Here is a 22,352-nt window from a genome sequence, read left to right as displayed (position 1 = left end):
CTTGGTGAAGGATTGGATAAGGACTGAGGAAGAATCAAGGACAACCCATGAGTTTCTCATCTGAGCGAAACATGCACTATGGTCCACTTAACTGAAGTGGCAGACTGGGGGTGGAGGGGAGTTTAGATGTTCATTTATTCATTTAAATGTATTGTTTCTTAGTAAGAGATCAATAATGTAGGAGCTGCAGAGAGTAAAGAGATGCCTCTGACCTGAAGGAGGGCACAGTCTAGTAGGCAAAATAGAAATGTACACAGATAAATGCAGTATAGTAGAATTAGATCTCAAAAATACCCCTGCCTTCTGACCAAGTAATCCTACTCCCGGACAGTTATCAGAAGGAAATAAAAGAAAACAATGAACCCACTTAAATTCACAGACCCCTTATTGAGCAGTTAGTCACAGTATACCAGGCATCATTTGGCCTTGAGGCATCAAAGATGGATGAACACAGTTCCTGATGGAGGAACTCACAGTCCATTGGGAAAGATAAGACAGGCGTCCAATTAACTGTAATGTGAAATGACATGTGATCAGAGCCAGGGGAGAAGTGATGTCAGGTGGGTAGCATGTCAGACTTCCCAGAAGGGCCGTCCGCCCCTCAGGATAGAAATGCCTCCCCAAACTGCTGCTCCTCGGGACAGAATTAGGCCTTGAGATAAGAAGCAAAAGGAACTGAAATTTGCTTCCCTGGCCCTGACCAGGCCTCCCTTCATCCCTTTCCTTTCTGCAGCTGTGGGCTTTGTGTAGGGAAAGGGAGGAGCCGAGGAGGACAGAGAGAAGCTGGACTTGAGGGGAGACAAGGACAACAAATAAGATGGTGCAGGAAGCACCCATCTCAGTTAACAGTGGTTATCTGTGGGGAATTAGGGGTATATCATTTTGCTATTTTTCATCCTTTCTTTTCATATGTATCAAATCTTTTTTTCCATGTGAAGTATGTATTTCTTTGGTAATAAGAGGGGAAAGCTATTTTTATTTATTTGGAAAGCAGGTGTCAGGACAAGAGTTACCATTTCATTCCACTGGGAGACTCTCATTCTTGTGAGCCATCGGGTCAACCTGAGGTTATATGAGATCAGGGGTTGGTTTGTTTTATTAGGGCAACAGTGCACAGGGATTAAGTGCTTATGTTCTGGGGCACACTGAGCTGGAATTCAGTCTTGGTCTGCTGCTGTGTGGCTTTGGTAAAATGTTTGATCTATTTGAACACAGTTCTCCTCATCTCTAAAATGGGAGTAATTACAGTAGTAGTTCTCTTTTACGGTTCTTGGGGAAATTAAGAAAATACAGTTAATGATGTCATGGCACACGGTAAGCATGAATAAACAGCCACAGTTATTACTAACACTGTATCCTTTGTGTGCTGAGGTTAGCGCCGCCAGGCACTGCTCCAGTCCCTAGACGCTCCCTGGGAAACAGTGCGGATGTCCGCGCCGAGAGAGTCTTTGGTTCTAAGTAATCAGTTTCTTGATGTTTTTCAGGATGAAGATGATCTGGCCAACGCCCTGATCTGGCCTGAGATTCAACAAGAGCTGAAAATTATTGAATCTGAGGAGGAACTCTCCTCCTTGCCCCCACCTGCTCTAAAGACCGGCGCGACTCAGCCTATTCTTGAGTCTAGTCCAGGGCCTTTTGCTTCCCCGGAGCCTCCTGGGAGCCTGCCTTGTGGCTCTGCCCCAGCTCCAGTTTCCGCCCCTCTGGAGGAGTGGACTAAGGATCCAACCAATCAGAGCACACAGGGCACTTCCGCAGCAGCCAGCAGAGAGAAGTCGGAGACAACCAGCATCCTCCATAGATCCGAGCCTGAAAAGGGCCAGCGCCCAGACCCTGCCAGCCTGACTCCTCTGCAAATGGTTCCATTTGAGAAGTCTCCTCCACAAGCAGCAGCGGAGGTGGGGGGCCCAGGGAATCTGTCTCCTCTGCTCCTGCCTGTTTCTCCTCCTCCTCCAACTCCTTTGGAGGAGGCGCCTCCAGTCCAGCTATTGAAGGGTGCCCCTGAGAGAGAAGACTCATCTGGGAATTTGAGAACAAACCCGTATATAGATCAGCTGAAGTCCAAAGGCAGCCCTGGGATTCCCAGTCTTTGTCAGGGAGAGGAGGCCTCTTCAGAACAAAGTGAAAAGCAAAATTCAAAGAATGCTGCTTCTGAGGGCAAAGGCTCTAGCTTTCCAAGCCCAACCAGGGAGGTTGAGATTTCTCCACAAGGAGAGGAGGATGTAGCCCACTTAGTACAGGAGCCCTCAGACTGTGATGAAGATGACACTGTGACAGACATTGCCCAGCATGGTCTGGAGATGGTGGAGCCCTGGGAGGAGCCCCAGTGGGTGACAAGTCCCCTGCACTCACCCACCCTTAAAGATGTACAAGAGGCCCAGATGCAGGGCCCCCAGGGCCACCGGTTGGAGAAGAGGCTTTCCCACAGGCCCAGCCTTCGCCAGAGCCATTCTCTAGATGGCAAAACCACGGTTAAGAGCCAGTGGACTCTTGAGGGTTCCTCCTCCAGCAGCTGTGCTAATCTTGAAGCAGAGAGGAATTCCAACCCTCTGCAGCCCTTGGCACCCAGGAGCGAGATTACTGGATGGGATGAGAAAGCCATGAGGTCCTTTCAAGAGTTCTCTGGCCTGAAAAGGACAGAGGTTCCTCACAACCAGAAGGGACCAGGTGGTTTGCAGCCCAAATCAGCAGAATCCAGCCCTGTCAGTCTAGCAGAGGGAAAGGAACTGGGGACACACCTGGGGCCACACAACCCTCAAATTGAGCAAGGTAGTGATCCTGGGCCAGAAAACAGCAAGGAGAATTCACCGGGTGTGCAAGACAGCACCTCACCTGGAGAGCATCCCCCAAAGTTACAGCTGAAGAGCACTGAATGTGGGCCCCTAAAGGGGAAAAATAGGCCTTCTTCTCTCAACTTGGACTCTGCCATTCCCATCACTGACCTCTTCCGGTTTGAGAATGTGGCCTCATTTGGTTCACCTGGAATGCAGCTCTCTGAGCCAGGAGACCCAAAGATCACATGGATGACCTCATCTCACTGTAAAGTAGACCCCTGGAGGGTTTACTCCCAGGACTCTCAGGACCTGGACATTGTTGCTCATGCCCTGACGGGCCGCCGTAACTCAGCTCCTGTGAGTGTGTCAGCTGTGAGAACCTCCTTCATGGTCAAAATGTGCCAGGCCAGGGCAGTCCCAGTCATTCCACCCAAGATTCAGTACACCCAGATCCCACAGCCCCTGCCCTCTCAGAGCTCAGAGGAGAGTGGGGCTCAGCCCCTGGAGAGGAACCAAGAGGAACCCGGCTCAACTGGTGGAACCTCTCAGAAACTTGCCCAAGATGCTTCTCTCTCCTCCTTGGAAAGCCCAAAGGAAGAGAAACCAAAGCAAGATACAGGAGCCATTGAGTCCTTGCCAGTGGATGCCACTGCATCTCGCATGTGCGAGGGATCCACCCTTTCTCCAGAACCAGGGTTAGTTAACCTGCTCTCCACTCAGGATGCAGTAGTGCAATGTAGAAAGCGCACATCAGAGACAGAGCCATCTGGGGACAACCTTCTTTCTTCAAAAATAGAGCGACCATCAGGGGGTTCTAAGCCTTTCCACAGGTCAAGACCAGGAAGACCTCAGAGCCTAATCTTATTCAGTCCTCCTTTCCCCATCATGGACCACCCGCCCCCCTCATCTACAGTGACAGATTCCAAGGTCCTGCTGTCCCCTATCAGAAGTCCCACCCAGACAATTTCCCCTGGCCTTCTTTGTGGGGAGTTGGCAGAAAACACATGGGTCACACCAGAAGGGGTTACACTTAGGAATAAAATGACCATCCCTAAGAATGGCCAGAGACTGGAGACCTCAACAAGCTGTTTTTACCAGCCCCAGCGGAGATCAGTGATTCTGGATGGCAGAAGTGGGAGGCAAATAGAATGACATCAGTTCATCTGCTGGTGTCTGAGAAAATGTCATGATTCATCTGGAAGTTATTACAGCGGCAACTTGCCTTTATTCCAGGCAGAGGTTATCCAAGTTCGGGCTTATTTTGGCCTCTTCTCTTTCTTCAGCCTTTTGACCATTTATTAATTAGGCCATTTGCCAGGAGAGAGGTCAAGGGAAGGACCAAGAGATGACATTTAAATAAGCCTATTTGAGCAGGCAGGGAAAAGTCAGGTTAGGGAAAAGGATGAAATGCTGGCCTCCAGTGATATTTGGGGCTTATAAGTTGCATCACTCCCCCATTGCCATTATCTAGTACTGTTGAGAGCTGGATGTGATGTCTTTTGAAAGAAAGCGAAATCCTTTGCCTGTGTTGGAAAATGTTGCTATTGAGGTTTGAAGGCCTCCTATTTACTTCATGCTTTTTAATGCTCTTTAAAGCATGTGTTCTTTTAGACCAGTTTTCTGATAAGCTTTGTAAAAGTGTACTATCCAGAGTAGAAGCAGGTTTGGAAATGCAAACTAACGTACACTTAGACATCCAGGTGGGTGAATATAGCCGTGCTTGCCCTGGAATCCCTGCAGATCTATCCCAGATGGCTCCATATACCAGCATAGAAAATCAGAATCTGTACTCAAGAGCAAACTCTGAGACTGGCACAATCCAAGAAGACTTTCCGGCTCTGGCTTTTATTAATTTGGGACTCCAGCTGCCATGATCCTGCCCTGTGATTTATAAATCCAGTAGTCGGGCAGGGTGGGGGCTGAGCTGAGGGTTACCTCAATGAAATGTGCTAAATCTTCATTTAGTATGAGTTAGTGATCTGCTCTCCTTCCAGTATCAGAGTTCACGAACAGATTGTCATCAAAGAGGAAAGCCTCACACATAGGCAGAACCCTCCAAACGTTAAGTGTTTAATAAATTGGTGGGACTTTCACAGAAAACACCTCTAGCTCAGTTTCACTCTCCTTCCACACTAGGCTGGGACCAGAGTACCAGAGAGGATAAGCGGGGAGCCCTAGGAGGAGTGGGAAGAACCCTTGCAGGGTGGCCATCACTCCCGCTTGGTGAGAGCTGCCCTTCTTGAAAATGTATTTCATTTTAGCCAGTGGGTACCTTCCTTCCTCCCTCCCCCTCCATTGGTCAAGAGCAGATTTGAGACACCCCTCCCCCTTCCATAATTCCCTTCATCCAGCACCCACCCCAGGCACTCAAATTTGCTCTTCTCCTGTCTATATGCAAGCAGAAGCAATAAACCAATCTGATTTTATTTCAGTTATTTGGAACTTCAAATGGTTCTTTCCTTTTCAGCTGGAGAGAGGAAGGAGAATTAACATAACCTGCTGGCAGATTTTTGGTGCTCTTCCAAAAAGGGCTTCACAGGAGCCCTTCTCAATGCAAAACCCATCATGGTATCAACACTTTCAAACCTTCTAAGACAACTATCTTGTTTGAGAAACAAAGAAAGATAGGACCTATTTTTAGCTCTATGCACCTCTTCTCAGGTTCAAGGCTGGCTGAACTCTGTCCAGAAGCTCAATCGCTGCAGACATTTCTCTAAGAGCTAGCAGTACCTCTGAGCAGACCTCACAACCAAGGCTGGCAATGGGCTGGGTAGGGGCTGAACTGAAGTTACCTCCTCCAGTGAGAAACTGGAAGCTGATGTCCTGCAACAGATACATATTCCTCTCTCCCTTCTTCCCTGAGAAGCCTTACAGAATTTTGAAATCTTGTCCTATACCTTTTAAGCCAGTGTCTGTGACAGATAAACGGCAAGCCAGCTGACGAGTTCTGCTCTCAGAGGGCACTGAGTGAGCAAGGGGAGCAGTTAATAGGCCTTTGGTCAGTGGTTTTTGCATTGGGTGAGCAGACATTGGACCAACAGCCAAGGAGATGTAAACCCGTAAGAAAAGTCCTAAGGTATAGATAGCATTTTTTCCCTAGGCAAGAAAGGTGAAGGAATATAGTGGTGCCAGATGAGGAAAGCCGTGTTTAGGAGATTTGAAAAGTACATTTCTGCCTTATCAGAAAATGTGGCAGACAGGCTTTATGTCAGTATCAGTACACTGTGGTGTCTACACTTTGATAAAGACCATGTTCCAGTTAGGATGTGAGAGAGGGAGGGAACTGCACTTTGCTTCACCATCAGAACTCTGAGCCAAGTAATGAAATATTTGAACTATTTTATGATTATTTAAAATTTTTGTAACACTTAGAGGATATATTTTTATTTGAGGATAGACTGAGAAGCCACCATTTCCATAATAACAAGGGAGTTCAACTTGAGGCACCTATGTAGATTAAATGACTGCCATGTTCCTTAGACTCTGACATCTTTCATTTGTAGCATCATCTTCAGAAGTGTGAGTGTGTGGATATCATCCACATGTCATCACACACACACAGTGTGTGTGACAACTGGCTGGAGCTATTCCCTACTCTGAGCTTTCCCAGCCAATCAATCCAGAAGGCCTTGGAAGCTGACTCACCTTCTTGGTCAGTGTCCTGCTGCTAAAGTATGGACCTCTCCATAATCATAAACTTCCTGTGAGCTGGGGCTAGCCTGGCACTGACGAAATTCCATTCCATGACAAGGAAAACTCATTACATTTTCCCCTTGAAATTGTTCCCCCCAAATCTCCTGAGATTACCTATTTGGTCATCTACTTGGGACTGAAAAATGAACCCCCTGAGAATGGCTGGATGAAAATCAGACTGCCTGCTTCCATCTAGGGGAAGGAGAGAAGAGGTGCTGCTATTTATAGGAGGATCTACATGGTGCCCTAGAAAGGGCTACAGAAACAAATTCTCAAAAGGCACCTTCAAATAAACTATGAGTCATCAAAATGGGGGTGGCTGATTTTAAATCCTGAATTTAAAGTGAAATGCATGCATATTCTAATGTTTCCTTCAGTGTTAATGGTTGCCTAATAAGATAATAACCTATATTTATTGGCAAAATGGCCCTCCCAGGCCAACCTTTTTTTTTTTTTTTTTTTGCCAAAATGTACCAGGTAGAGGGAATTTAGTTTTTATTCTCTGCTTCAAATGGAATATGAAGGGTCCTGATCAAAAACCCCATTAAGACACTGTTAGCCTAATCTAAGCCCTAAAATTCAAAATATTGGCCAAGGCAAAATTCTGAATTCTGGGGAGATTAAAAATGTAAACATCATCATCCTCAACAGACAATATTTATCAAGAGCTTAGTAATATTGCACTGGGTACCTCAGAACTCTGAAATTCTTGAAGAGTCTAATGAAAAAGGGGAGAGGGATGGTAGCAAATGAAACAGCCTATAAGCAACCAGGAGCAAGAGCTAGAACCATTAAGTTACCAAATGAAAGCAGCAAGGGAAAACAGGTAGCAACTTAGCATCTTTTAATATGATTGCTAATAGTGTTCAAGTTACCTACTGACTTTAATCAAGTTAAACACAATTACAAATCCAGTAGAAGGTACCAGGAAGACATTCAGGTGCTGAGAATTTTGCTTTGATCACTTAAAAACTTAGCGAGTGGTAACTAAGAATAAATAGTTCTGAGGTTTTGCATGGTCTTAATTAGTTTGGCTGTGAAGTCTTGTTGGATCTCGGCAAATGAGCCAGGTAACATCAGGGTTCCATACTCCCTGAGAGGGGGGTTTAGACACTTCCATCATCACAAAATGGGTTAACTCCTGTTGATGATGAACTCATAGGTCCAAGAAAAATTGTTACTTTCATGTCTAATGTTTAGCACATGATAATCACATTTGCCTAAAGTTGGGTGGGTCAGTCGATTGTCTACACAGGTCTTGTGTTCTGCCTGAAGAGCTACTGGGAAACCTAAGATTCATTTGTCTGGGATTGGAATGGGAGAGGTTCAGGGTAGGTCCAATTCCCACCAGGATTGATTAGGACTACATTCTACCATGACCTGTCCTATCCGATGACAACATGAATCTTGGGGTTAAATGTTGCCAGGAGTATGATTTCAGGCATTTCCAGCAGGAAGGTCAGTTCAAAATGTGGAATGACAAAGCATGTGTCCTCCTTTGTCAACACCTTTCCTAGCAAAGTTAGACCAGAAGAGGGAGCAAGCACCTTTCCAAGCATGGAGAGGAATGGGAGATGGTAGAAGGGTGATTGCTTAAGATCAGGGTAAGTCCATATAGGATAAAATTGGGGCCACCACTGATCAACTGGCACACATTTAGTAGCGTTGAAGTTCATGAGCAATGCAGGGATCACTTCTATGAGGATGAAGGAGGATGTAGTTACATATACGAAACCTATGAAATTCAGAGCCATGTGTTTTACTGGATGAATCACAATGCTTTGCATTAACTTAATGCCATAGTACTTCCTGGCTTATAATTCTGTAAGGTAAAGCACTTTCTCAAAGGAGTCTATTAGAAAGCCACATGATTTCAGCTGTTTGTTGAGCTTGACAAATATGTTTCCAAAGATATAATCAAAATGTTTTTCTATTGATTAAAAAAGCATAAATATTAAACCTATCCTTAGAGACATTTAAGTGTAATTAAAAGATTGTTATCCTTTAAAAATGTACTCTAATAAATGATATAAAACATAATGCTCATGACGGCACTATGAACTAGAGGACATGGGATCAGCAAAATCAATAATAGGAAAAGTGGACTTTATGCATTCAGGCTCATTGGTCTACTTTGTTCTGTTTGATGTCATTTTTTATTACTTCAAGGTTTGGTCTCCTCACAGCACAAGTCCTGATCATTTGCTTCAGTAAAATTTTCTTGCTTTGTTATTTTACATCTTAATAATTGTCAAATATTTGCAACTTCACTCTCTTACTGTTGCAATCATACATGTCACCCAATATACCCAGTATAAATCAATGGATGTTGTCATGAAAAATGAGAAGGAAAAAAAGCCATTACTTCTCAAAACTCCACAGCTTAAGGAGTTATGTGGGTCTACCTGCAAAGATGTGAACTCAATTTTTCTATTTCTTGAATTAGTCAGGGAGGACTATTTTTTTCAGTGATTTTTGTTAATGGTGCTCTGAGGGAAAAACAAAAGTTTGCTATCGTGGCATATATTATCACAGAAGGGGGCTGGGGGAGGGGAGAGAGGCACTCAATGAGCTGAAATGACAGGCCCTTAAAACAACAATCATACAGCCTAGGCTCACAACTTGGTGATATTTGCAGTGAAAAATATTGTTGCCAAGGGTATTAAAATTCTAGCATTTCGGCAATATTCTATTTAGAACTTTACACCACTCAGGCCTGCTCTTGTTCCTTCATTGCTGCCATAAATGCCTTTTATCCTATATACTCCCAGATCCCCACACTTCTCTGTTTCTCTGAGTAAGCCTACCACTCTTCCCCCCTGCCAAACTGGCAACACACAGTTCCCCTCACTCCTAATCTTTCCTCCAGTTCCTCTAGAGTGCTTCTCTCCTTGAATCTCTTCACTGAACGTTGCCTCCACTTCTTAGGGTTCAGTAAAAGTTGACACTCACCTGAGGACGCTTCTTTCCCTGCCCATTTTTCCCACATTACACAGACTACAAAAAGCCCAGAAATTTTATCCAGTTTCCCGCTCCTGCTTCTGCACCGTTTCTTCCCATCTCATGCAAAAATCTCATTACTGAAATTTATGGCATCCAGCGATTTTACCTTTTCTGTTCTTTGTGGCCATGATGTAGTCCGTGTGCCAGATTTCCCAGTTTTCGGCACCAGACTCTCTACCTCCTGTCCCATCGTCATCCTGGATGACTTCAACGTTCCTGAGGAAAACTCATCCTACACCCTTGCCACAATTGCTTACGGCTTTTGCCTCTACTGAATTTTGACCATCTGCTTCCAGGGGTACACATCAGGCTGTTTCATAACCCAGAACTCTATGATCCTGAACTCCCATATTCTTCTCAGAACTCCTATCTTTGCTCCTTTATTCCTTCTACTTGCTCAAGATCACTAATGCCCAACCCAGCCCTGCTCTTTCTGATGGCCAGTACTCCCACCAGACTTCATTCTTCTTCCCCAGCCTTTCCAGACCCCAAGGTGCATCATCTCAGCTATTCTCATAACTCCCTTGGCTACGTCCTTCAGCTGTACCTGCTTGGCAAACCTCCAAACCAGGACCAGGACTCTTACCACCCATCTTACTACCCTTTTACTGTGTCTATTGAGTTAGACTACAGAAAATCGTAAAACCATGAAGAAAGCCTTTGTAAATTTATGGTTTACCACCTCAGCACTGACCTCATTCCCAAAACTCATAAAGGCTATTCCCCCTCCCAGATGGACCACTCCTTTGAAAACATAATTACTTCTTACTTAACAAGTTTATGCTATCAGATACATTGCCACTTCCCTTATTCATACGTGTGTCCCTAAACTCCTTTCTAACTCAGGAGAAGCGCTATTCCTCTTCCAAACGGCTCCTTCTTCCCAATTCACTACTCTGAACCAACTGCCACCCGAGCTCCACCCTCACTGCTTCATTAAACTTCTCTTACTAAAGTTACCAGTGGTCTCACAATCAAATCCAACAGTCAATTCTTAGTCTCCTGACTTACCTTTTATATTTGACACTGTAATCATTCCTTTCTTGAAACTCTAATTCACCTCATCTCTTGGACTTCCATTTCCTTAGTGTTGCTCATTTGAAAGCTTCCTCTTCCTCTGCCCTTAAATGTTGTTATTCATCAGAATTCTGCCCTTCCTTTTTCACTGTACATACTTTCCCTACATTATTTTATTCATGTCCGTGGCTTTTTCTATCACACAGTGGTGACACCCCACCCCAACTTTTCCCATTTTCTCTTATATGGACTTTTTAAATAGTTGACTAATTGGTCTCCCTGCTTTAAGTCTCACATCCTCCCATTCTCCAAACCTATCCTACATATTGCTGCCAAAGTTATCTAATACAGGATAGTGGTTCTCATCAAAATCCCCTGGAGTGTGTGTTCAAACAGACCTAGGTATTCATCCAGAGTTTCCGACTGTTAGGTTTGGGTTAGGGCTTGAAAATTCCCATTTCTAACAAGTTCCCAGTTAGGTGATGCCAATGCTGCTGGTCCAAAAATTACACTTCCAGAACCCTTGACCTGAAAACTCTTTGGGTCATCGTTAAGTCCTCGGCTTAAAATCTCTCATTAGATAGCTTCTGTCTACAAAAGTCCCCAGCCTTCTGTCCACTTAAGAATTACCTGAAGTACTTGTGAAAGTATGTATTACTGGGCTTCACCCTCAAGATTCTGACTTAGTAGATCTGATGCAGTGCCCAAGGATCACTCCTTTGACAATCTGTGACCTACAAGATAATAAAAATCCAAACCACTTAATGTGGAACTCGAGTCCCTCTGTAATCTATTCCTTGCCTAGCTCTTTAGCATTATTGAACTATTAGTTAAAAACTTAGTGCAAGTCTATGCGAGTTTTTGCCTCTTCTGTTCCCACTGCATGAGCCCTCCCTCCCTCTCTCATCTCTGTGGTAAACTAGTGCTGCTTCAAAATGCATCATGTGTGTTACTGATGCAGTGAGGCATTCCCTGACACTGCAGCTCCAGCAAAGTTGATCATTTTCCTGCATTAATTCTGTCTCTTGCATATACTTCCTTGACTGAGCACATTTGTGTTACAATTATTTACTTTTTTGCCTTCTAGTAAATGCACTCTGAACATGAGTATCTCTGGCACTCAGCAGTATCTAGCACATAGTAATTGCTCAGTAAATAGAAATGAGAGGGGTGGTGTGGAGGTAATTGATAGGGAGGGGAGGGAAAGCAGCTTAGGGAATAAAACATGGAATCAGAGTAAACAGGATATTGAGGAACGTTTCCATCATGCTAATAATGCCTGTGAACTACCCTCCTCTACTCTGACACATTTACTCACCTTAAGCCACCCAGACAACTGGTCAAGCAACTTCTTTCCTTTTCCAGTATCCCAAGTTCACCTAACTGATCTTTTGCTATACCATTTTTTCCACATACCATTTCCCAATATTTAACAATTACAAAAAAAAAGGCCATTCTTTAATGGGCATGCATCTCCCCCTATCACTAAACAAAGATGGTGTCCTTTATATCACATGATCCCTAAGTAATAGGATACACAGGTAACTAGTAATTCTTCTCTCCCCCATCTGAATGTGGCATCTACAAATGTCAGCTAAAATGAGTAGAAGCATGATGAACTGAAGGGTTTTATCTCCCTGATGCTGTCATATCTGGAAGGAGAAGGGGGGCATTTTGCAATTCCTTTAGTCAAAATTAATTTTTATTTATTATATTCACTCATTTGTTTGGCCAGGTTGGCATCTGGTCCTCCTGTGCTACTTCTTTAGAATATGGCCAAGACAGGTCAAACCAGAAGGGGGAATCATGTCAGCTTTCAAAACTAGTCTATTGGGCTTCCCTGGTGGCGCAGTGGTTGAGAGTCCGCCTGCTGATGCAGGGGACGCGGGTTCGTGCCCCGGTCCGGGAAGATCCCACATAGCCGCGGAGCGGCTGGGCCTGTGAGCCATGGCCGCTGAGCCTGCGTGTAAAGACTAGTCTATTATCTCTAATAATAGACTAGTCTATTATTAGCCCAGTTATCTGGGCTACTTTTCAATGACAGAACCAATCTGGGGCCATCGTGATGAGACATCTTTATGCCCAGGCCACCCATTTTGCTCTTAGCTGTCAAGTAATCTCACCAAAATATTAGTCAAAAGAAGCATATCTTCAAGACCCTAAGGAAAGAATATTGAGATGGCAGCTTTCCCACCTTCCCCCACTCAAGAACTACCATATTTAGGCTGAACCACTTTACAAAAACAACCAACACACTGGTTATCTTGTTATTTTTCCAATGTACCAAAATTATTCCCACCTGAGGGCACTCACTTTGCTGTTACTGTAACATGGAATTCTCCTCAGTCTTGCTTCATCTGATCTTTGCTCAGAAATCATCTCCTCGAAGATGCCTTCTAGGGACTTCCCTGGTGGCACAGTGGTTAAGAATCCGCCTGCCAATGCAGGGGATACGGGTTCGAGCCCTGGTCCAGGAAGATCCCACATGCCGTGGAGCAATTAAGCCCATGCACCACACTGCTGAGCTTGCGCTCTAGAGCCCGCGAGCCACAACTACTGAAGCCCGCATGCCTAGAGCCCGTGCTCCGCAACAAGAGAAGCCACTGCAATGAGAAGCCCGCGCACCGCAGCGAAGAGTAGCCCCCACTCACCGCAACTAGAGAAAACCCAGGCGCAGCAACGAAGACCCAGCGCAGCCAAAAATAAATAAATAAATTTATTTAAAAAAAAAGATGCCTTCTAGCAATGCCATTCCTAGCACTTTCTATTTCCTTGATCTGTTTTTAATTTTCGCTTTACCACACCTATTGCTACTACCAGGAGACATTAAATTATATGTTTGTTTACAGCATATTTTGCACCCCCCGCCCCCCACATGGTAAGCTCTTGAGGTAGGGCCTTTGCTTTTCTTACTCACTGCTATATCCCCAGTGCATAAAATAGTGCCTGGTGGCCAACAAGTATTTGTTGAATGACTGAATACACTCATATTGACTATCAAATTATGTAACTTAAAAGAAAAAAAGTGTATCCATCAAAATATTTAAGGAAACAATGGTTACACATAGTAGTCACCCTGGGTAGCTGTACACACACCTACTCCTCACAATGCTGCCTTTGCTGAAAACCTGTTGGGAACTCTTCTGCAAGAACTGTTTTCAGAGCCAGTTTATGAATTACGTGATTTTTTTTTTTTTTTTTTTTTACTTCATAAGCCATATTGTGTTTCAGTGTAAAAAAGCCAAAGTGAGCATAGAAAACACATGAGAATATATTTCAGGCTCTCAAGACAAGGCCTCAGAAATTCAGATGACTAGTGACATCAACTGACTAAGTATATCACCTCTCAAGAAAATGGACTGAAAGGGGTTAATGCTCACAGACATAAAGGTTCTGGAGTATGAAATTCAAAACACACACAGATCAAACTACCTGAGGACAAAAGAGTAAATTCTCATATTTCACTTCTGCTGGTAACTCTAAACATGCCTCTGTAGCAGAGTTGCTGCTAGACTGCATCCATTCCTCCAGTAACTTGGTGTCTTCAACCTGCTCAGACCCCAGCCCAGGGGATATGTGCTCATCTTCTCCCACTGATCTAGTCACACACCAGCTCCTTCATAAGTTTGGGCACTCTATTCTGTCCTAAAAAGTATTCTTTCAAAACAGCTAACAATAAAAGGAAAATCTTTACAAGCAAAAGAAGTGAAAGAACAGGGAAAATGAGAACAATATCCTGTTTCAGGGTAAGAGCTTACACAAAAGTATATTTAAATGTCATACGGCAGATAGAACGCTGAGTTCCTACCTTAGAAATGCTTCCTCCCAGTAGGCAGCAAAGAGAACCCCACCAGGACGAAAACCCACTTTTGCCCCATGCATTCCAATACTATCTGCCAATCAGAAAAAAAAGACAATGAGTGCTGTCAGGCAACTCCACTGATCTCTCTCTTTCTGTAGCAATAAGACCAGCTAAGGACTAAAGATAATGAGAAAGACTAGAAGGAAAGTAGACACACAAAAGGTACTGTGTCAAGTGATATATGAGATGTGTTCATAAGTGAATAAGTTATTCCAGAGCCATACAAACAAATCAATCTCTTTACTGGAGAGGCACACCTCTCCTCTGTATATTATTCAGATATACTAACACATGAAAGATCACATCATCTTGTTTATGGATACATTTAATGTCCCTTGCCCTCCCCACCTTTCAAAACATAATAGTATACAAAATATAAAATATCTTAAATATTTATAAAAATCACAAGAAAAAAATAGAACGTATGAAAATATTTTTATCTGAGTTCTCCCTCACTGTTGAGAGGCAGCTTAGTTTGCCTTGAGTTCATAATTATTGAGTGGATAGGAGTATGCCCTGCCTAATACTATTCTGTCCCGGAGGAGCTTAAATAAAACATAGTAGTTGCAGAAGAGGATGAGAGCCATGGAAAGTGTATGGTTCCACTTCTCCGACCGCAGCAAGGAATAGAGCTGGTAGAAGACAACACTGCCCTCAATAAGGATAAGCAGATTTAACAGCCTTAATGGACGATGAAACAGGAACTGTAAGGAAGTTAAAAAGCAAAATGTTATTTCATAGAAAAGACTGCAGTTATTCTCACATTTTTCTTCTAAAATCATTTCATATTTACAGGCTCCTATGTGCACTAACAAGCAGATCTGCTTATTGAGTATCAATCAGGCTATTTCTTGCTATAGAGACCCAAACGCTTTCTTTTTTGCTCAAGTAATAATGAAATACATTTTATTTCAACACCCCGAGACATGAAAAGGGATTATATCCAAAAGAACTCTGCCTCAAAAATTTTTCCTAGATTTTATCTTAGGTATATATTTTATTTCAGATAACCAAAAGTATATTTATTTATCTAAGACAGGGGCTGGATAAAGGACCAAATGGGAAATATTTTAGACTCTCAAGTCAAGAGACAAAAACTGAGGATATTATATGTAGGTAACTCATAAACCACTTAAAATGTAACTGCTTAAAAATACAAAAATCATTGTTAGTTTGTGGGCTGGTCTAAGACATAAACACCTACACTAGACAAGTCTGCAGGGAGCAGTGGTAATATAAGTTGAAATATCAATACAGTAATTTCTTAATTTTTTTCTTAAACTGTTACCCACCATGCTGTCTGTTCTATTTTGTTCAGTTTTTCTGGGTATTGATAAGTAGGGTGAACAAAGACAGAACAATGAGGAAGGAAGGAAAAATTAGTCAGAATTAGAGTTTGGCTAAAAACAGACCTGTTTTCATTCCCACCAAATTCTTCAGTCTAAGAGGCTAAATCCTGGTTGACTAATAAAAATGTATTATGAATAGGAAGATAGAGGTCAAAGAACGCAAACTGTGATAATGGTAGTATATCAGATCTAAAAGAATAATTTAGACCTCAGGACTCGAATCTGAGAATAAAACCAAATCATCATGACAGCTCTGAAAGGTAACTGGTTCTCAGGATCCTTCTGCGGGAGGAAGAACATGTTTAACCTGGGTTTTATTACATGATCTCCAGTAATATCATGTATAAAATTGGCTCAGAATTAACATTCTAAAAAAAATTAGGCAATTTCAGATTCTGTGGCAAATATAACAATTATAATTAAATGTGCAGGTAAGCTATAAACCGAATGAGTAAAAATGTGAGGACAGCCAGAGCTACAGGTAATAGGCACATTTTAAGTGAGTGTTCTTAAACAGTGTGCCTAAGAATCATTTCCAAATATGCAAATGCTGCAAATTCCTAGGATCCTTCAGAGATTCTGACTCTAAGTGACCCAACCACCACTTTGAGAAGCACCGATTTACTTTGGTCACACAAAATCAGTAACAAGTTAATTCCTTTAATCTTTCTTCTATGGATTCCACCTGATTCTTCAGCTGTCCAACACTAGCAAGGAAAATACTTATATTTCAAGCAGAAAATTTTAATAAACTATCTGGTTACTGTAGGTTTCCAGGGGACTGCAAGAGCCAACAGATGTCCTTAATAGCCTGTGGAACTCAGCTGGCTTAATTAAATATTCTGTGTAGAAACCAAATGCTTATGTAGTTGTAACCTAAGTCCACTCCTCCATCTTAAGGCAATCCCACAGGAGTCTAGGAGATTACGGTATTTCCCTCATTCAAAGGCCTTTCACCTTGCCCTACCCTCCCCTACCATATTATTTATAAGCATCCTGCCCTGATGCAAGTTTCCAGTATTTAATTAAAAGGCCCTTAGTAGCAAACGCCCGCAGAACCAGGAAATCCAAGTACCCTCATAAGGAACTGGGAGGGATGGAGGGAGTGATGGGAGGGAGAAAGGGATTCAAGCATCTAAAAAATAAATAAAATCTCCAATTCTTTTTCAGAATATGGTCTCCATTCAAAGGCAATGCACCGCACTATGTACATTTTTACTAAAAACAGTTCCCTGCATGTACCTTCTTTTCCCCTCTCCCATCAATCAGCTGGCCTTTCTCTTATAAGTAAATACTTTTGCCTCCTAGAGCCAGAATTTCTGGAAAAGTGAAAAATCAAATAGAACATAACCCAAGGTGTAAATTCAAATGGAACAGAAGCTGGATTTAGTGGGTGTCTATTGCTTTTTCCTTTTAAACTTTTAAGCCTTTTTTCCTTTTAATCCAAGAGAAGGTAAAAGGCCACAGATCATGGCATTTGCCTGAGTTTCAAAGGGGAAGTCAAAGTATTTTAAGGAGATGATACATATGACAAATACCAAAAAATAAAACCATCACATTATTACTATATTAAATATTGCTTAAGGATACACAGATATATTATAATAAGGACACCACTAAGCCAAACTACTACAAATAAAAGTTGTAAGATGAAAAATGGAAGTCTTAAATAATTGTGTACTTGTTTCAAGTAATACTAGACTCAACAAATTCCAATGTAACTAGAGAAATCAGTCAAGCTATTAAAATTGAGAAATAGGTATTTTCACCTTCAATCTGCCTTTCAGAAGATATTTCCAAAGGACAGAGGCCATTATAGTAGTAAAATAATTACCCTGTCTTAATTTCCTAGTATGTGCTACACACTGTGCTAGATGCTTACACACAGAATAACCTCCTAACACTTACTCCTAAGCTTATGTTTGAAAAGAAATAAGCTGTACTTGCATAAAAGCGGGCATGGGATACGTCTGAAGGCACTGCCACGTTGTAAGGCCCCATGGCTCTATATAAGCACCTGCTGTGTCGCACCAGCACCCCTTGAGGCCATATTGTATTTTCTGACCAACTAAGGGAGAAAGAAATGCAATGTTAGCCTATTGGCAATTACAGATAAGACAGTGTCTGGCAAGGCCAGCTATACTTCTATGGAAAGGATTAAGTATTCAAGGCTTCATCTGCCTGAATTCTGAAAATACAGTAATTCCATGGTCAAACTGGAAGCAGTCAAAAAGGATTTATTATAACTTCATTGCTATATAGTAGAGAGAAACTGCAAAGTTAACTCAGTGTCAAAGGACTTAAGAGGCTTAGGAGAACAAGCAGAAATAAATGTGTAAGGAAGGCATCTATGAGCCAGAAAATCCAGTGTAAGCAGGTGGACTGTCACCTCAATCCCAAGTGAGCAGAGTCTATTGGTGGAAATGCTAGAGGGAACAAACAAGAAGAGAGAGTGGATGGTAGTAAGAGTAGTGGAGAAATTCACACATTATCAAACTAACATGACATTTACTACAGAATTACATCCCAAAAAGCTACAGAAAATCTATTCATTTACCACACACTTCAAATGCTTCATATATGTGAGAAGCTATACAGAAGAACACAGAGACACACAAGGTACCCACACACAGACTTTTCTTTTTACCACTTTCTTGGTTTTTTTTTATAGAGGTTTCTCTAGGAAAAAGAAGTTATGGAAGAAGCTTCATTCTTTCCAGCACCAACGTAATGGAGTTGGGGTGGGGATGGGGATCTTCAGGTTAAGCTTTTTAAAAAATCTAAGTTAATTCATCTCTTCCTGATTTTGGAAAGGTTAGTTTCCTAGGGTAAGAACTGGGACAGCATTTTAAATATGTTAAAGAAAAAAAAAATTCTAGCACCCTGAAGCTTTCCCAGTTCAGAAAATGTTCCGTCGGCCTTGCTCACACTTACCAGCATTAAAATGATGATACACCTCATGGCCATGTGCCATCAGGAGCCTGAAGATGTACAGTACTAGTACTGTGGATTGTATTTTCAATTTTTATTGAAATTTGTCCTTTGCCCACAGTCGGGTTTCTTTTCAGCCTGGCCCAATCTCTTTCAGTTCCTGGGCTTGAAGGCCTGTGCTAATCTGTATCAGACATCAAGGCAAATAATTGAAGGGAGCACTCTGAGGGGGAGGGGGAAGGGAATGTCACCTCAATCTGTCCCCCTTAATTAGGAAAGAATTTCTAGGTGATGAAATTTGTGAAATGTTCAAATTATAAAAGGAAGATGAAGATGGTCCAGGTCTGAGAGAGAGGCATGATGAAAGGCTCAGAAGCAAGTGAATAAAAGGGTTCTAAAGTCAGTCATTCTGGACCACAGGGATCATGCAGAGAAATGACTAATAGGGGGACACAATGAGAGGAATACTCAGAAAGAACTCACTTAGGGACAGTTTTCATTCAAATTTAGGAAAAGCAGGGCAATATTCATTAGTGAGTTTAGGAAGAGAAGAAAAACACAATTAAAGATGCAGGCTAAAACAACAACAACAAAACAAACAAAAAACCCAAAAAGCAAAAATAAATAAACAAATAAAATGCGGGCTAGGAAAATCACTAGTACAAATTTACATTTATTAGAAAGAAAAGATGAGAGAAGCAAATTCCAGCTGCCTAAGTATAAGACAATTATCTAGCAGCTATTCAGCTGTGGCAATGAAGATGAGAAGATGAATCTCACAGTCTTCTAAAGAAAATTAAAAATATGTCATGACTCTTTGAATTTGGGCAAAGGGTTAGGACTGAAAAGAAAACTCCAAGATTATAGCTTGGGAAATAAATTACACATTCTAGAGTGACTGGGTAGTTGAAAGGTAGGAGGCATTTAAGGAGGGACTGGGGATGGTGGTGGAAATGAGTTAATATCCCCTGCGTTCAGTTTAGAGGGATGATAAGCACCCACGTAGACAAAAACTAAAAATTAAGTGTTCAAAGCCAAGAACAAGAGTGACATACAGAGCAAATAAACATGATCAGCAGCATGTAAAAAGGTGTTAAATGGTTTTATCCTCTAACCTACTTACATGTGCTGTGGAGCATTGCTGTAGGACCCATGTTCAAGCCTCTGCCACTTGCCCAGGTGAGCAGCTGATTTATGTAGCAAATCACAGTATTTGGATGGCAGCAGTTGTGTGGTGAGCATGACAAAAGCATTGATCCACACCATAATGAGGTGCTCACATGACCAGCGCATGTCATAGTACTGGGTACTCTGGAAGAGATCAGAAGAAAGAGAAATGATCCATGTACTGGTGAGCAAGAAGGCAGGGATGGTGCGTGTACATACACCCTGCAGACAAATGCCACTCTGAGTCACCCATGCATTTGTTGTCCTCCTGTCTGTGCAGAAAGTTCAAGAGCAGAGTCCTCCAAAATCCTTCAACCTGACTTTCTGGCTGTATGAGTTAGGGTTGGGAGGGACAGGCGATTATACTTTAAGTGCTTCCTTTCTAGAAGTGAATGCTCTCTGTGAATGACCACTCCAGCTGCAGATATGCTTCTCAATGGGTGAAGGAAGGGCACTGAAATGACCCAAAAGATTTTGGGCCCAAGTGACATCCAGACCATTTTTCTTTTCTACTAAAGTAAAGTTTAAAGGTTAGATTAAATTCAAGGAAACTCGTGATAACCATGATAAGATCAACCATGGTAGGCTGAATTTTACTGAAACCTCAGTCCTCTTAAGCTACCACATACGGATTCTAAGTACAAGTTTATCCTCCCCAGAAACTGGGTGGAAAAAAAAAAAATCTTAAAAAAAAAGAAGAAAGAAAAGAAAAGAAAAAAAGAGGGGACCACCACGGGTGCATCACAGATATGGAAATATCTATCCACCAACCAGGTATTAGTGCACTCCAGATGCAGCCGAACTCCACCATCCAGGCTGCCAAAGGGGAGACAGAGAAAAGGGGGATTAAATAAGAAATACCCAGTTTATGTCATTCACACACAAATCCAGGAAGCACATAAAAGCAAGTAACCACTTACCTTCACAAAACACAGGGGGAGAAATGCAACATAGTAGGCACTGAAGAGAGAGTTGAAGAGAACTTCCTTGATTCTGTGGTTGAAATCTGCTTTCAGACATTCTACTTCATTGCGAATGAGGTCTGGAGACAGGGGGCAGCTGTGGCTGGGGATGGGTGTGGCATTATTAAACTGTTCTTTTAGAGACTCCAGCAGTAAGGAGAGGAAGTCTTTGGACTTGGCCAAGCCACCCACAGTCGAGGCACTCTCCTCTACCGCCTGGTGCTGAACCATGTAGTTATAGTCTGTAAGAAGAAGATGAGCTCTACTATCTTGGTGGAAACAGCAGAGAGGAACATAAACACCAAACCTGTAGACAAAAGGGAGTATGAAAATGAGACCACAGAAGCCACCTAAGATCAGATCATATAACTGTGTTAGTAAAATAGTCATGATTCATCAGAGTGAACGTAATATAATAGGGACTTTGCTGACAGTAAATTCATTATCTGGGAAGCTCTTTAATTTCTTCCCACAAAGGCAATATATATTCACTGTAGAATAGGAAACTACAAAAAATCACGACAATAGAAACTACCCGGAAATAATCATTTTTACAGTTGGGTGCACAGACTTTATACTTTTTCTTTTATATGTTTAGCCTCATACAGTATAAACTGTTTTGTATACTGCTGTTTTAACTTTGGGTGTGTGGTTATGTAGCATGTATATATTGAGCTTTTTCTTATGGCATTAAATATTTTTCAGCAACAATTCTAAAAGGTACTATAGTATTCTCATGTAGCTATACCATAACTTACCTATTTCTCTCTTGTTAGAACTCAGGCTGTTTGTTACTTTCCACTACTATAAATACCATTGGGATAAGTAACTTCCCACACAGATTTTTGTGTACACCTGGTATTTTTTGAATGGCTTGCCCTTCAAGTTTCCTCTTCTTAGTGAGGGGGCTCCCTCACCACATCACCCACCATACTTCTACAGGCACTCCTAGTTCCTCTTGCCTGGTTATTTTTCTCCACTGATCTTACCACTCCATATATTTTACATGTTTTTTATTTTGGGTTTTTTCCCTTTGGTCTATCCTCCCCTCACTACAATGTAAGCTCCAAGAACCAGAGATTTTAGTCTGCTTATTAGTTCACTGCTATATCCTTGACGCTTAGAATAGTGGCTGAAACATACTAGGCACTAAATAAACACTTGACGGATTAATGAAAACAATTCTAAAAGTACAATAAATAAATTTTTACAAGTAAAATTACTTGGCTAAAGGACTGAAAATTTGTGAGACTTTTCATAACTTCTTATAGTTGCTCCAACTTTGGTTGCTTAAAAAACTTTTAAACACTTTCCCAAGTCCTCATTAAGTAACTTCCACATTGTAACGTAGGTATGTATAGGTATTATATTGGGTTGGCCAGAAAGTTCGTTCGCATTTTTCCGTGCCATCTTGCGAAAAACCAGAATGAACTTTTTGGCCAACCCAATAAATAAAATGATCATTTCACTGACATAAATTTAGATATTAAAAATAGCAAATAAAAAGACATTTAGTTATAAATTTTATTTTAAAAAAATTAACAAACGTCACTTGTTCATAGTTCTCTATAGAGGGAGAAAGGATGAGCTTCTTGCT

General features: G+C 41.9%; 2 protein-coding genes across 4 annotated transcripts in view; one reads left to right on the top strand and one right to left on the bottom strand.

Moving 5' to 3' along the window:
* The window catches only part of ARHGAP31 (Rho GTPase activating protein 31), a 118,487-nt gene extending 105,287 nt beyond the window's left edge, over nucleotides 1-13,200 (top strand). Inside the window, exon 12 of the mRNA XM_004278515.4 lies at nucleotides 1,485-13,200. Coding sequence (XP_004278563.1) covers nucleotides 1,485-3,923 — 2,439 coding nt within the window. The 3' untranslated portion in view covers nucleotides 3,924-13,200. The remainder of the gene's footprint in view (nucleotides 1-1,484) is intronic.
* A 1,371-nt stretch (nucleotides 13,201-14,571) lies between these two features.
* TMEM39A (transmembrane protein 39A) overlaps nucleotides 14,572-22,352 on the bottom strand; it is a 30,556-nt gene continuing 22,775 nt past the window's right edge. Inside the window, exons 6-9 of one of the 3 annotated variants that reach the window (XM_004278516.3) lie at nucleotides 20,714-21,062; nucleotides 19,750-19,937; nucleotides 17,643-17,763; nucleotides 14,572-15,050 (exon numbers count right to left, since the gene is read on the bottom strand). In XM_004278516.3, the coding sequence (XP_004278564.1) occupies nucleotides 14,817-15,050; nucleotides 17,643-17,763; nucleotides 19,750-19,937; nucleotides 20,714-21,062 (892 nt within the window). In that variant the 3' untranslated portion in view covers nucleotides 14,572-14,816. Of the gene's footprint in view, nucleotides 15,051-17,642; nucleotides 18,811-19,749; nucleotides 19,938-20,713; nucleotides 21,063-22,352 lie in introns of those variants that run through there. The other 2 variants (XR_007477526.1, XM_033403280.2) reach the window with 2 other exon arrangements.

This window comes from Orcinus orca, chromosome 5 (genome assembly GCF_937001465.1).
Source record: "Orcinus orca chromosome 5, mOrcOrc1.1, whole genome shotgun sequence".
Lineage (NCBI taxonomy): Eukaryota > Metazoa > Chordata > Mammalia > Artiodactyla > Delphinidae > Orcinus > Orcinus orca.
Note: the sequence above shows the minus strand (reverse complement) of the source record. Positions and strands in the feature narration are given on the sequence as shown.